This window comes from Ostrea edulis, chromosome 3 (genome assembly GCF_947568905.1).
Source record: "Ostrea edulis chromosome 3, xbOstEdul1.1, whole genome shotgun sequence".
NCBI lineage: Eukaryota > Metazoa > Mollusca > Bivalvia > Ostreida > Ostreidae > Ostrea > Ostrea edulis.
The window spans coordinates 62,432,146-62,446,876 of record NC_079166.1 but is presented as its reverse complement, the minus strand read 5'-3'; the positions used below and the strand labels follow the sequence as shown (position 1 = coordinate 62,446,876).

Here is a 14,731-nt window from a genome sequence, read left to right as displayed (position 1 = left end):
CGTTTATTGATTACTCTAATGACGGTGCAATTCTCTGGGTGGAAGCACATTTACCCTTTTTTGTTCCCAGGCTTCAAGGGATGTATTGCCATCTTGGAGTTTAGCTGTGTGAGTTATTATTATTTTTTATCTCTCTGTACACAAGGCAATCGTTTGCAAACAATCTAGCATTTGATGTTCTGCAATCAAGTAGGTCGTTTATGTAGACCACGAACAGTAGACGGTCTAATACAGTTCCCTGGGATACTCCAGATAGTACATCCAATGGTTTTGATGTCTGTCCTTCGAGTACGACTAACTGGGTTCTGTTACTAAGAAGGTCCTTGATCCACTTTAGGATTCTACCTCGGGAACCATAGTGTGCTAGTTTCAGGAGGAGATGCTGGTGGAATATCTTGTCAAATGTCTTTGAGAAATCAAAAAGGACAATGTCAGTTTGGGTCCCCTGTTCCATATTTCTGGCTATCTTGTCCAAGGTCACAATTAGTTGTGTCTCGCAGGAATGTCTAGATCTAAAGCCATGTTCTTCGCAGAAGACGTTGTGATCGTCGAAGTGGTCCATGACTCTGCTGTGTATTACATGTTTCAAGAGTTTACAGGCTATTAATATTAGAGAAACAGGACGGTAATATGCTAATTGTTGCTTCCCTCCTTTTTGTATATCTGCACTATTTTGCTATTCGTCATTCATCTGGTATTGTTCCTTTGTCTAGTGATAGCTGGTCAAATATGATACTTTGGTGTTTGCTGCACTTTTTAGAATGAAAGATGGTACTTCATCTGGTCCTGTGGCCTTAAATGGTCTGAGTCCTTTAAGTAGTTTAAATATTCTTCTTTCATTTACAGTAATGTTGTCCATGCGTGGAAACGGAATAGCTCCCAGGTGAGGTAGGTTTCGTAGATCTTCTTTTGTGCATAACGAATGGAATCGCTGATTCAATAATGAGGCTTTCTTAGTGGTTTCAGTATGGAGTAAACCTTCTTTAGATTTAAGCGTGACTATCTGTTTTAAGTCTGGTTTCCTGCTTTTCACATAAGACTAGAATTTATTTAGGTTTTTCTGTAGGTCCTCGCTAACAATGTCTTCCATGTAACGGTTATCTGCTCGTCTGCATTCGTTCTGAGGTTTGATGGATTTGTAGCGTCTCGTGTCTCGTGGTTTCTTGCTTTGTTAGGATTTGGTATATGCTCTATGTTTGTTGTTCGTAAGTTTGCGGAGGCTAGTATTCATCCAAGGGTGAATATGTTTGGCTAAGGTTTGTCTTAATGGTACATGCTGGTTAACTGCTTCAAGGATGATCTCTTTTACTGCTTTCCACATGTTATTGATGTTTTCATAGGTGTTGAGTTAAACTTTAACAGTTGTTCTTGTAAGAAATCGTTTATGCCATGAACATCAGCTTTTTCCATCATTTTATTTTCCTCGTTATAATTTTAGCTCATAATATGTTTGTGGCCAAGTCTGCAAGTACTATATCGTGATCACTGTTTCCCAAAAGTGGTAAGTTTTGCATCTGTTAAGTTGTCCAGGATGTGAAGTAAAAAGTAGGTCAAGCGTCTTCGTCCCTCTTGGTTTGTCAAAAATTTGCTGTATATGTGTAGATTTGTAGCCATTGTTGATAAGAATCGTTAGAATCTCTATGAATTGTGTTCCATTAATGGAATTGTTCTCCCATTCAACGTCGGGTATACGCAGGTTGAAGTCTCCATCGAGTATGAATGCGTCCTCTTTATTAGGTTGGCGCAATGTAGTGATGTGATGAATGTTTTTCTCTGTTTATTGTTGCTCTGCTTTGTCAGGTGGTCTATACAGACATGATATAATTGCTATTTTCTTGGGACTGATGGCGATGGTTCCAGCGATGAGTTCTGTGTCTGCACTAGTCAGTATATGGTTTAAGTTTTAGGTCTGTTTTGCGGCTATTGATACTCCTCTTTGGGGATCTCCTTTATGATCCCTTCTAATTACGTCATAACCGAGGTCTGTTGGAAAAATCTCGCTGTATTGATCTTGTCGCTTAACCAAATTTCTTTCCCGATGATGACATCAGGGTTGGAAGAGTCTAGCATAATCTGCAGTTTATTTCTTTTATTTTGAACGGTTTGGGTCGAACTTTTAGCTTGAAGTTGGACCCCGTCTTATTTCTCGAATTTTCAGAGTGTAAACTTTTGGAACGGTTTGAGAGGCAATGTTTTTGTTTGGAATTGTGTGATTAGATGACCACTTCTCCCACAATAATAGCATTTAGATGATCTGCTTTGATAGGCTTTTACTACTTTGCAAAGACTCTGAGAGTTTCTGAAAACCCTCCGAAATATGCGTGTTGATTATTTCTAGTACACTGTTTGGTTCGCAGTCATGATCGGGTTTTTCCCCTTTGTGTATTGCATTAACATATAATGGTTTGTTAAGGGTACTTTCAGACCCTTCAAATGACTCAAACTTTACGGCAAGTGATATGGCTTGGTCAAGAGTTTGAGGGTGTTTAGATTTCACATGAGCTTTGATTTCCTGGCTTCCCAAACGATATATGAATTGGTCGTAAATTTCTTTTGCATCATATGGAATACCAGGAAAAACCAAACACCCTAACCTGCGCAGAAATATTCATAATCCGTGACGGACTCATTTTTGTCCTTCCGACGATTTCTAAATTCCGACCAGAAGGACGATTCTTGACCAGGGGGTGGAATCTCTGTTCTAACACAAACATTATTTCATTATAATTAGAGACTTGTATTTCGTTTAAATCGCTGAAGAGTTTTTGTGCATTTCCTTTTAAAGACATACACAATTGTTGTGCCGTTTCTGATTTATCCCACGCATTTCAAAATGAACTATGCAATCTTTAAAAGCCGTAGTTCAGGTTCTTTTGCTTTTCTGTGAACTCTGTTTACATGAGATATGTCCGATCTCAGAATCTCTGTAGGCAGGGTAGGCCTACTACATATACCTATGTCTGAATGACGGCAAGGGGTTGAATGAAAATCACTATGTGGGGTTTCAGTAATATTGTAATCCTGAAGATGATCCACTGACAAGTGTTCCATTTGCTCAGTAACATGCACATGTTTTTTTGGTGTACTGGTGCGCAAACTTTCATTTTCATTGCCACAGTAACTGCGTGTTCACCTAGGCAAGGATTTGAATGGATACGTACAGTAGAGCGTCGACGTGAATAGTCTGGATCATCCCGGTGTTTGTGTATACGACGATTCCAGACTACGAAGTTAATTTAATTCAGTGAATCATCGTGTTCAGTGTGTAAACGTTCACGATAAATTCTAAGTGTTTCAATCGTGTGATAACCTGAACTAACATTTTGATTGCTTATTTTCCGTCATAAATTTTCTCTCTGTTTAGAACTTCCGATTGAAGGAAATTAATAGAAATTTGACTTTCATTTTGAAATTTCATTGACAATCGGATCCGGTTGCTGCAACAAAAAATGTAGCATATACGTGACAGAGTCCTACTACATATCAACTCAAGTTCGTGTTTGCTCTCAGTTTGTCAATGAAAATTCAAAATCACAACAAGAATAAAGAAGCTTTATAATTTCACAGGTGCTTGTGGACAGGACTTCCGGTACCCCCCTTCTTGTATTTTTAAATGTTCAATTCCTTGGGTATTTCGGACGTATTTTTGATAAAATACGTAACTTCAGAGTTTATATATTTCAATGGAATACACAAATCTCGCATAGAAACCGTTTTTAAAAATGTCATACCACCGATCATAATATTACTTCACATCGTTCAATTTCATCGTTTTAACCTCGCCACTTCTCATTTCTGACTATAACGAACGGAAGTTGTGATGCTGGAGTATTTCTGTCGCAGCCAACTATTTTTAGAACGAGAAAACCCAAGACGAGGTCTTCCGAATACCATTAGCTACACGAAAAGGGAAGAGAATACCGATCATAGTATTTCAAATCGGTTGTGGAAAGACTTTATTTAAAGACATGCACACTTACACATTATTGGAACCATACTACTTTTAATATATCCAAATATATTATCATTGTAAACTCTTAACCCTATACGATATGATTTGGATCATAATGGTGTTGACACAATGTATATTTAGACAGCCCCCCCCCCCCCCGAATAACCTACATGAGTTGACTTTATTGTGTTTGCAAGACATTGCTGATATGCAGTAGAGAGATTTCAATCCTGAACCCCTGTGATTAGGTCATACTGAACAGATCGATGTTTGATTATAATTATCTAAAATGATATTGGGAGTGGGGTAGGGGTAGAAGCGGGTAGTTTTTTTTTTGTTTTTTTTTTTTTTATCATGATGTGAACTATACACAAAATATGTGTGCGATGCATGCGCAAGTGCTGGTTGTTGATATTTGTTTAATCTTATATTTAAGTTCTAACATAAAGTTTTGACATTTCTTTATCAATTAATTTGTTAACCAACCCCCCCCCCCCTACTTTTTATGTTTTTAATCGAATTTGGATCTGATCATATGTAAGGGGCTTGATAAGCTATTTTGTTTCTTTATAAAAAACGAATGTTAGCCAATGCTATATAGTTGGCCTTAATTATAACTGAAATGTGGAACATTGTCAATATATTGTGCTTTCATGGTTCTTTCTGATTTCCATGATAAATTACCTACCCAACACTATGAGGTTTTTAATTATATTTGTGGGTGTGCTAGTCTTTCCACAACCGACTTGACCAGTTAAATGAAATTACATGTATGACCGACTTGATTACTATGATCGGTATTCTCTTCCCTTTTCGTGTAGCTAATGGTATTCGGAAGACCTCGTCTCGGGTTTTCTCGTTTTAAAAATAGTTGGCTGCGACAGAAATACTCCAGCATCACAACTTCCGTTCGTTATAGGCCTAGTCAGAAATGAAAAGTGGCGAGGTTAAAACGATGAAATTGAGCGATGTGAAGTAATTATTGCGCACCAAATAGCGATACATTTAATCCACGAATCACCAGTAGATTTAGAATGACCGTTCTTTTCAGTTGGTATGTGCATTATAGGTGTTTTTTTCGATATGATTTCTCAGCGAGGTGTAGATTTTTTCAACATATCGCTGGCTGAGTTCCACACCTTGTTCATATATTATGATCGGTGATATGACATTTTTAAAAATGGTTTCTATGCGAGATTTGTGTATTCCATTGAAATATATAAACTCTGAAGTTACGTATTTTATCAAAAATACGTCCGAAATACCCAAGGAATTGAACATTTAAAAATACAAGAAGGGGGGTACCGGAAGTCCTGTCCACAAGCACCTGTGTTTATTATTAGATAGAAAATATCCGTAGTCTAAATTATATGTTTGATTCCGAATAAGAAATACTTTCTAAAATTAGGAGTTTACCTTGAAATGACCAAAAGGGGGAGCAGAGGAAAGTTTCGTCCGCTGACCAACAAGTGAGAGATATCCTGAATGACTGCCGACAGTCGAATTTAAACGGTTTTAGACAATAGAATTTAAATTTCAAAAGGATACTGTATTTTTGAAGTAATAAACGCGGACTGCAAATATCCGGAATGAAACGTACAAATAAACAAATTTATTACAAAAGTATCATAGCCATAAAAGATATGTTGTATATGCAACAACTACAATGAACGTCATTCAAGTCTAAACAACATCAAAATTGACACAAAACTATATTTTCTGAGGTTTGGATCTTATATTACGCATAAGAGTGTAAATATAAGTATTTCATCGAGTTGTGAAATCCAGTCGGTGCGTTATCACATTACATGTAAATAGGTTATTGACTGCATATCGGAAAATATGTAACCTTGCAAAATCCGTTTCCGTCCAAAGACCGAGGGCTAGCATATTCCGTCATTGACACTTTTTATTACATAATATATATAACTGTGTGACAGCTGGACCGTGCGAAGCATGAAAACGTCCTTGGTGTGTACCAAGTCAATATCATAATTCAGTAAAGTACGGTAAATTGGAAAAAGATTCTCTCACCCTGTTATAAAACCAACACTATAAACAAATATATAACAAAACCATTATAGGAATGAACAAAATCGATGTGTAAATTCTCTACATTTTAAACATAAATGAATAAAAGTGAGAGAAAAGAAATGCGAAGGCGTTTAGAAAAGCTGTATATATAACTATGATATATATCATGAACTCGTTCATAAATATAGTCGTATTACTGGGGTTTTTTTTTCCTTTCCGATAATGATTTTCTATAAACGATTAAAATGATAATTATACATTTTCATTTGAACAAATTGAATGCTTAGATTACAACTTCCACGTCAGTCTTCTATTTCTTGCCAATCAAATTTAATACTCGGATAACTGTTGAAGCATTACTCGGAACTCCTTGAATGACTTCGTACGAATTAATCGGAGACAGCCGATGATACGGATAATTGAACAAAATGGCAGTGCCATTTTTTACTTACAGAAATTACAATGATAGTATATAGAGATTATCTCTTTTCTTTTACCTACTTTTCTATTTTCTTTCACATACTTGTTACCTTTCGAGCCTTGCTTCGCGGACGGGCGGGCTTTGTTCGATACCATGAGAAATTGCAGAATTTTGATCACGTGATCGAATCCTTCTTAACTCCTGCCATATAATGCTGGACGTGAACACTGTCGGGTATCGAAAATGCATGTAAACGAATGTACACCTCTAGGCTTAGAAATGAAATACAAGTGACCTGCAAAAAATATAATATTAAAACGAATCCTTAAGCTTGGTTCGCAAATGTGCCATGTGGCAACATACGTCTACATTATATCCATGGAAGTTTCATCTGGTTAATTTCACTCTATAGATTATCTCATTATATAATAAAGCAAATGAATTCATATGTGTGTGGGTGTCCGATCAAAAATTGATTCTAATGTTACTTGCATCGGTGTGGGTTGATTGTGTAATGCACAAATAATCCTATCGTCCTACATGTAAGTAGGCAAAATACCTAAAGGATCTGAAGGTGGTTAAAGGAAACTGCACCCAGTCCGTCTTTGGTTAACCTTTTTATAAACAAAAATCAGTATATGCACCCAGGGGTGCATGAGCCGAGTTGCATGGGATACATTGTAAAGTCAGGAATAATGTGGCATATTTATAATTGTGAAGAACTAATTTCAGTTTTAAACTTTTCGAGTTACTGTCCAGAAACCATATTTGTCTGAAGTTTTCAATCTATATTCGGTCACTGTGACTTTGACCTTTGTTCTCCAAAATCAATAGGGGCCTTGCTTTGTTGGTATCCAACAATATATCCAAGTATCATTTGATTCGGATTTAAACTTTCTGAGTTATCATCCAGAAACCAAATATTTCTGAACTTTCATTCTATATTCGGTCACTGTGACCTTGACCTTTGATCTATTTTCTCCAAAATCAATAGGGGTCTTCAGGGGTCTTCCTTACCTAGTACATAACAATATCTGTAAGTATCATTTGATTCGGATTTAAACTTTCTCAGTTATCATCCGGAAACCAAATATTTCTGAAATTTTCATTCTAAATTCGGTCACTGTGACCTTGACCTTTGACCTATTTTCTCCAAAATCAATAGGGGTCTTCCTTACCTGGTACCCAACAATATATCAAAGTTTCATTTCATTCGGATTTAAACTTTCTGAGTTATCATCCGGAAACCAAATATTTCTGAAATTTTCATTCTAAATTCGGTCACTGTGACCTTGACCTTTGACCTTTTTTCTCCAAAATCAATAGGGGTCTTCCTTACGTGGTACCCAACAATATTTCAAAGTTTCATTTGATTAGATTGTAAACTTTTCGAGTTATCACCCGGAAACCAATTGTTGACGCCCGCCCGTATCACCAAACCAATAGCCAAGTTCAACTTCGTTGCAACTCGGCTAAAAATATTTATTTTATCGTTTTTGTCTTACGACAATAGAAAATATTTCCATTTCCGCCGCTTTGGGGGGTATGAATCATGATAAATATGGTAAGGGTATTATAACTCCTGTGAATTTCCACAGAAATGAAAGTAGAATGTGACACTAAAATATGGTACAATATAGAGCATCCAGTACAATGACGTCAGATATGTAATCGAATTATTGTCTACAGGTTCATCTTCTTGATTTGAAGTCAAACTGCTTTACACAGGATTAGCCTACAACTGTATTTTTCTTCATGTATTTCATTTTTTTTCACAACAATATTGTTATGAAATAAATTGAATTATTCAGTACCAACGACAGAAAGAACACCGTTAAACACACCCTGTCAAATGCCTTTCCCACGTCATACCATGTGGCAGTCATTGCTCTCGGCTCTAAGTCAACTTTCTCCGGTGCAAATTCGTCGATTTTATTGGAATTTTTTTGTGTACAACACAAATAAAAGCAATTCGCAAACCCTTGTAAACAACCGGGAATTTCTTTGTCGTCGGTCTTGTGGTAAAATCTCATTCCGATCACAACGGCGAGTATCATCCCGCAACCAATGACCATATCAGCCAATAATTTGTATGTGAGAAGAGATACGTTTGGTTCAGACGCCTCTGGAAGTTTGTCCTGAATAATGGTGAGGAAAACCGTAACCGCTAACAACACCGTGATACAGTATCCCAAGCGCTCTCCGGACTCAACCGGAAGTAGGAACACGAGGACTTGTATGAAATTCATTAGAACGATGGGTAGAAGAAGTCCTGCTATGTAATAGGTGGTCCGCCTCTTCATGTGAAGTGTAAGGCTGATAACTTGAAAGTTGGTACTTGCTGTTTCGACTTGAATAAAAGTTTCCCTGAGGTCCCACAATCCGTGTTCTGTGTATAAGTCCAAATTAAACGCCGATGACGTAGCCGTGATGTTGATGTCATAAATATAGTAACCAGGAATGTAATATTTCAGAGAACAAATTTGTTTATCGAATGGATAGTTCGTCACATCAGCATCGCATGTGGCTTGGTACAAATCGGGCGGGAGGAAATACACCTGCCCGCTGTAGTATATTTCACAAGACAGTTCATTTAGACCAATGAAGTTCAGTAAATTATACGGATTCCAGTTGACGAGCTGCGGGGTCCATATGTCTTTGACAAATAATGTAGTTTTGCCGAGATCGTTTCCATAAGACGTCGGATCCCATGACAATCTGTGGTCTATCCACGTCAGGTGGAAAGCGCCCACAATGGCGATTCTACCCTCACTCTCGGAAAATGTGTTCAGGGTGGTTAAGTAGAAACTTGCATCGATTTGAAGGGGCTCGCTTCTGTCAATTCCAGGACGAATGCGTCTGTCGTATCCGTTTAAAACATCTTTATGTAGCTGGGTTTGCTGATCAATCGTGTAACTTTCTGATCCCGATATCAGCGAAAAAACTATGAATGTCACCAACATTGTCTTAACTTTTTATTTTATAAATTATTGAATAATGAACATTTTTCGCGTTTCAAAAGCTCGACGAACCTGCCTTTGATCTCAGTAATGTATGGCCCTCGTGATCATGACGTCCCTAATATATCAAATACTAAGAATGCAAGAATTAAGAGGGATTATTTTTGTTTGTTAATGTAAAATACACCGAAATTGTTGAAGGACATTTATCAATCACTGACATTATGTAAGAAATTTAAATGTAAACAAATCAAAACAAAAACACATTCTTGGTTACGAGTATGGTGACGCCATAGAATATAATCCTGTAGAAATTGTGTTTTGTTACTAGTTTGATTAAATATGTTTTTGAAGTCTAGTACATTGTATTTTGTTGCGAGTTAAACTAGACAGAACGAGTGTTGGCCATTTTGACTCTTCACTACAATGGAAAAATTTTCAATTATATACATCCTATCAAAATAATAGTGTCGTAAAATTCTCTCATGTATATACCAAAACAGACGCGGTACAGCGAATTCAAAACAAACGATGACCACAAGTGGTACTTTATGTTGTAACAGTAGGAGAGAAAATGCAACAAACTAGACCGGGATTCAAACCCGGGCCCTCTGAATCTCTAGTCAGGTGTTCTACTAATTGAGCTACATGCATCTGGCCACCGGCGATCAAATCCGACCGAGCACTATATTCCCCCCTTAAATGTCTTCACACCTTGAAAACATCAACTCATAATCTTTATCCCCTGGCAGGACTTTTACTTGCAAGTCCTGGAGTGGTCAACTGCGCCAAATGTAATAGGAAGGTAAAAAATGCAACGGACCATACCGGAATTCGAACCTGGGCCCCTGAATCTCAAGTTAGTTGTTCTACATGTATCAACTGAGCTATCTGGCCACCCGTGTTCCAACCCGGCTGACCGCTAGTATGCAATGTATAGTTTTGCGTCCCGTTCGATAATTTTTCATTGGTTGGTACTTGTGAACCATGTATGCATGTAAACAAAACACGTTCGTTGCTTTTTAAAAGCTCTACTGAGCTGAAAGTTCAAGTGAACTTTTCTGATAATTTTTTGTCTGTCGTCTGTCCGTAAACTTTTCACATTTTCATCTTCATCTATTCAATATATGCTGAACTATTTAATGTAAATCCTTCGTATCTAGTATATATATTTCTTCATCGTCGGAAACCCACGGTCGGTCGCACTTCTTTTACCTCCCGGTGGACACAACGCCGATATTTTCGCTGGAAACCTTTACCATTCCTTATTGCGATATCCAACCAATGAGAAAAATATGGCTTTCGAAGGGAAGATTTTGACAAGTTACAAAGCTTTCAGCAAGATGCTTTACGACTTCTTTGTTAGTTTGTTTTGAAATTAATTTTATTCATATATAAACACACCTAATTACTGATCTCTTTCTTCCTTCATCTGGTCCACATTCATGACCACTGAGTCGTTGAATTTGCATACCCGATTTAATCTATTCGTACAAAGGTTGCACGCAAATGATGCGTCTGTTGGGTGAAAGCTGAGACACTCTAGGGCATAGCTGTACTGTTCAAGTGAAGTTTTTGACAACAGTAACCCCCATCTTTGATAGTGGCACAACAAAACACGCACAATTTCATGGACGCCGCCATTACTGCTGACGCTTAGAGTTTCGGGAATAATTACGGCGATTCCCATTGGTCCTCGATATGTCACGTAAGGTCATGCATTTTAACGAGTTATGCGAAAATATCAGCGTTGTGTCCCACATGAGGTAGAAGAAGTGCGAACGACCGTGGGTTTCCTACGATATTTCTTATGGCAAGACCTTTCATTTCATACCATGACCTTTTGATCTTAAACTCAAAGTTTAACCTACTTGTAAAAAAACATAATCTATTAGATATATCTGCAACTATTTTATGTAGGGATTTCATATTTTGTATATAGATTCTTTATGACAATACCTTGTGATACAATATTGTTTGATTTTTTTTTTTTTTTGCCTTGGAATTTGACCTACTTTTTAAAAGAAATATGACCTATTCAATATTTCCTAAACTATCCAAGTTAGGACTTTCATATTTTGTATATACGTTTGACATTGTGACCTTGACCTTTAAGTTGAACCTACTTTTTAAATATCTGACATATTCAATATCCCCTTATCTATTTAAGCTAGGTCTATCATATTTTTCATATAAATTCTTTACGGAAACATCTTTCATGTGGTCCCGTGGGGATCCGGGTTAGATTAGGTCCTCAGTACCCCTTACTTGTCGTCAGAGGCGACTAAATGAGGCGGTCCTTCAGATGAGACCGCAAAAACCGAAGCCCCGTGTCACAGCAGGTCTGCCACTGTGGCACGATAAAGACCCTTCCCTGCTCAAGGACCGTAAGCGCCGAGCATATGCCTCAAATTTGCTGCCCTTCACCGGTAATGGTGACGTCTCCATATGAGTGAAAAATACTCGAGCGGGATGTTAAACAAAATATTACAACCAACCTTTCATGTTATTTTGTGACCTTGACCTGGAAGTATGACCTACTTTTGATAAAAATCTCAGCTATTTAATACGTTCTGAACTATTTAAGGTAGATCTTTCATATTTGGCATATAGATTTCTTACTATGTCCTTGTGATCCTGAAATTTGACCTACCTTTAAGAAAACGGACTCCGAAGCTGTTAAATATCCTCGGAACTATTCAAGGTATGGCTTTCATATTTTGCATTATAGATTCTTTATGACAGGACCTTGTGATACAATCGTGTTCAATTAACCTTATCTTCATGACCTACATTTTAAGAAACCTTATCTAATTAATATCCCCTAAACTATCTAAGGTAGAGTTTTCATATTTTTATATAATTTTTTTATGGCAAAGCCTTGTTAGCCATTGGTATTTAACCTTGTGACCTTGACCTGGAAGTTTGACCTACATCTAATGAAAATCTAACCTTTTCAATATCTCCTGAACTATTTAAGATATTGTTTTTATATTTTGTATACCATGATCAATGACCTTGTGATTGGTCTTATTCAGAATGGCAAGATCATGTTAGTCATATTCGTGTTGATGCATCTCTGTTATGTGAATTCATTTTCAGTTATGTTGTAATCCTTTGGGACTAGGTTGGGCCACAATATGGAATGAATTTTTTTTTAATGGGAATAAAGATTGATGAAAAAAAAAGGTCATTCAAAAATCACAAATAGTCAATAGCTGAACAACGGCAGGGCCAAGGTGACTCAGGTGAGCGATGTTGCCAATGAGCCTCTTGTTTTTATCAATTAATCGTCGATGGAAATGTATTAAAATTTGAAATATCTGTTGAAAATTGCGAAAAGTCGACAAGATTACATACATATTGACGAAACCGTTACTAAATCTCTCAATGAAGATGTTTGTCTCGCCTTGACGTATTTAAATGTCTCCTTGAAATCTGTACAATGTATATATCGTGGAATTCTAATTTGGAAGCACAAAACACGTATGTCGAGTGCACGTCAGCATGAAGGAACGTATAAAGAGATAATAAATTGATGAGATATATTTAAAGTTAAAAATTGTAAATTAAGAAGGGCAACTCTTGATGTAAGACGTAGAGATTTCTTGCTCCGGTAGGCGTTTCCTGGACGTTTCTTAAATAGATACTGATTATCAACCGATCTGTAGGTCAGAGACCCGGGTCATAATGACACCCTAGGCCCCTCCAACCCCAACCCACCCCCAAATAAATATGATGGTATGTCTAGTGAACTGTCGTATATGTAACAAAAGAAGGGCAATTTATTTATTTCTCTATTTTAGAAAATATATATTTGTTTAATAACATGCGTTTAAGGTTGATCGATCCTCATGTGATGTCATATGTTTTTGCAAAATCTTTATTAAATTAAATTTTGCACATGATAGAAATATATCTTTCAGAGGAATTTCATTTACTGAATAAAATAAAAAATTGGTAAACTTTTGATACTGAAAAAGTTTTTATTTTCCATAGATAATCAATTATTTATAATTTTTAAAATGTTGTCAAGGGCAATAACTCCTATGCTGGAATTTCCTCTACTGCATGTCTATGACACAATGATTTCCCTAATATCCACAATTGATTTTCATATATCTATGAATTAGCAGTTTTCTTAAACTGTTGACATTTGAAATTTGTCATTTCAGCAAGTTTTTTTTAAATATCAATTTTCATTATTCTGTTTAACGAAAATGTGTGATTTTTTATGTTGATATATACTTCTGTTTTTCTATGTCTGACATCTTTAAAAAGGTGGCAACATACACATTTTCTTTGGTTATTGATTAAATTAAACTATATTGAGTGGAAATTAATAAAGTTTTCCCACTTTTAACCATTAATATTGATAAGTCATATGAGGATCGATCCACCTTAAAGTATGTAAAAATTGCGCTTTCAACAATACCGCAATTTAAACCTGGGTTCATAAAACGGAGGAGGATTTGTTTGCAACTATCACAGTCTTGAAAACATATTACAATGTACCTCGTATTACAATGTACCTAGCCTTTTCCATCTTCTGTAATAATTCATCGTCGATCACCAAACACGGTTTTGAGTCCACACACGCTCCCTCAATCGATTAGAAGCACCCATGGGTAACCGACGATGGTTGTAATTATACTCTGGTCCCCCTTCCCAACAATTCCGTTCGTGCACTCTCAGTGTAGAGTGTGTGCGAACGGAATTCTGGGAAAGGGGGGGGGGGCAGACTTCGATCATTCTTGGTATCTATATATTTTAAAGCTGAGTTCTCGTGTCCTTGTAATTGTAGTGTTTGATTTAATACAGCGTTTTCTATTGATATAAACTGTACACATAAAAATAAAATTGTGTTCATTGGGATATTGTAACATATAACCAAGATTAAATGAAGTACAAATCATTGTTTTCACAGTGGTTTTTGAAGGAGAACAATTGGTCCTTTGCGTTAGGACATGTCCACACGATATGTAATATAGTTTCTTCCTCCATAGTGCAGAAGGAGCATAATTTAGAGCCCCTTTTCCCATATTTGTAGAGAGTTATGTTAGTTGCGAGAATAAACAGATTTTTTTTATACTGTATACTATAATAGTTTTGACTGACTGCATTTACTAGGAAGTTCATCTATTTTCCCCATTGATCTTCTGTAATCAGAAAAGACTTTCCCATTTTAACTATCCAAATGGAATTATAAGTTCTGAACATAGAATATTATAGAATGGATTTGTTCCCCCTTTTTTAGAAACAAAAAATGGTCTTTGTATAATGAGTATGTGAGAGATTTTTTTTTCCAGAAATCATTTTTATCTTAGTCATTACTTTCTGTATACTACATATAGCTTGTAAACC

At 36.5% G+C, this 14,731-nt stretch overlaps 1 protein-coding gene across 1 annotated transcript; it reads right to left on the bottom strand.

Annotated features, from left to right (window-relative positions):
* Nucleotides 1–8,203: 8,203 nt before the first annotated feature.
* LOC125676343 (acetylcholine receptor subunit alpha-type acr-16-like) lies at nt 8,204–9,370 on the bottom strand (the record flags this gene model as incomplete). The annotated part of the gene is made up of 1 exon (XM_048914225.2): nt 8,204–9,370. A coding segment is annotated over exon 1 (1,167 nt), but the record flags the coding sequence as incomplete, so codon positions are not given.
* Nucleotides 9,371–14,731: the final 5,361 nt, after the last annotated feature.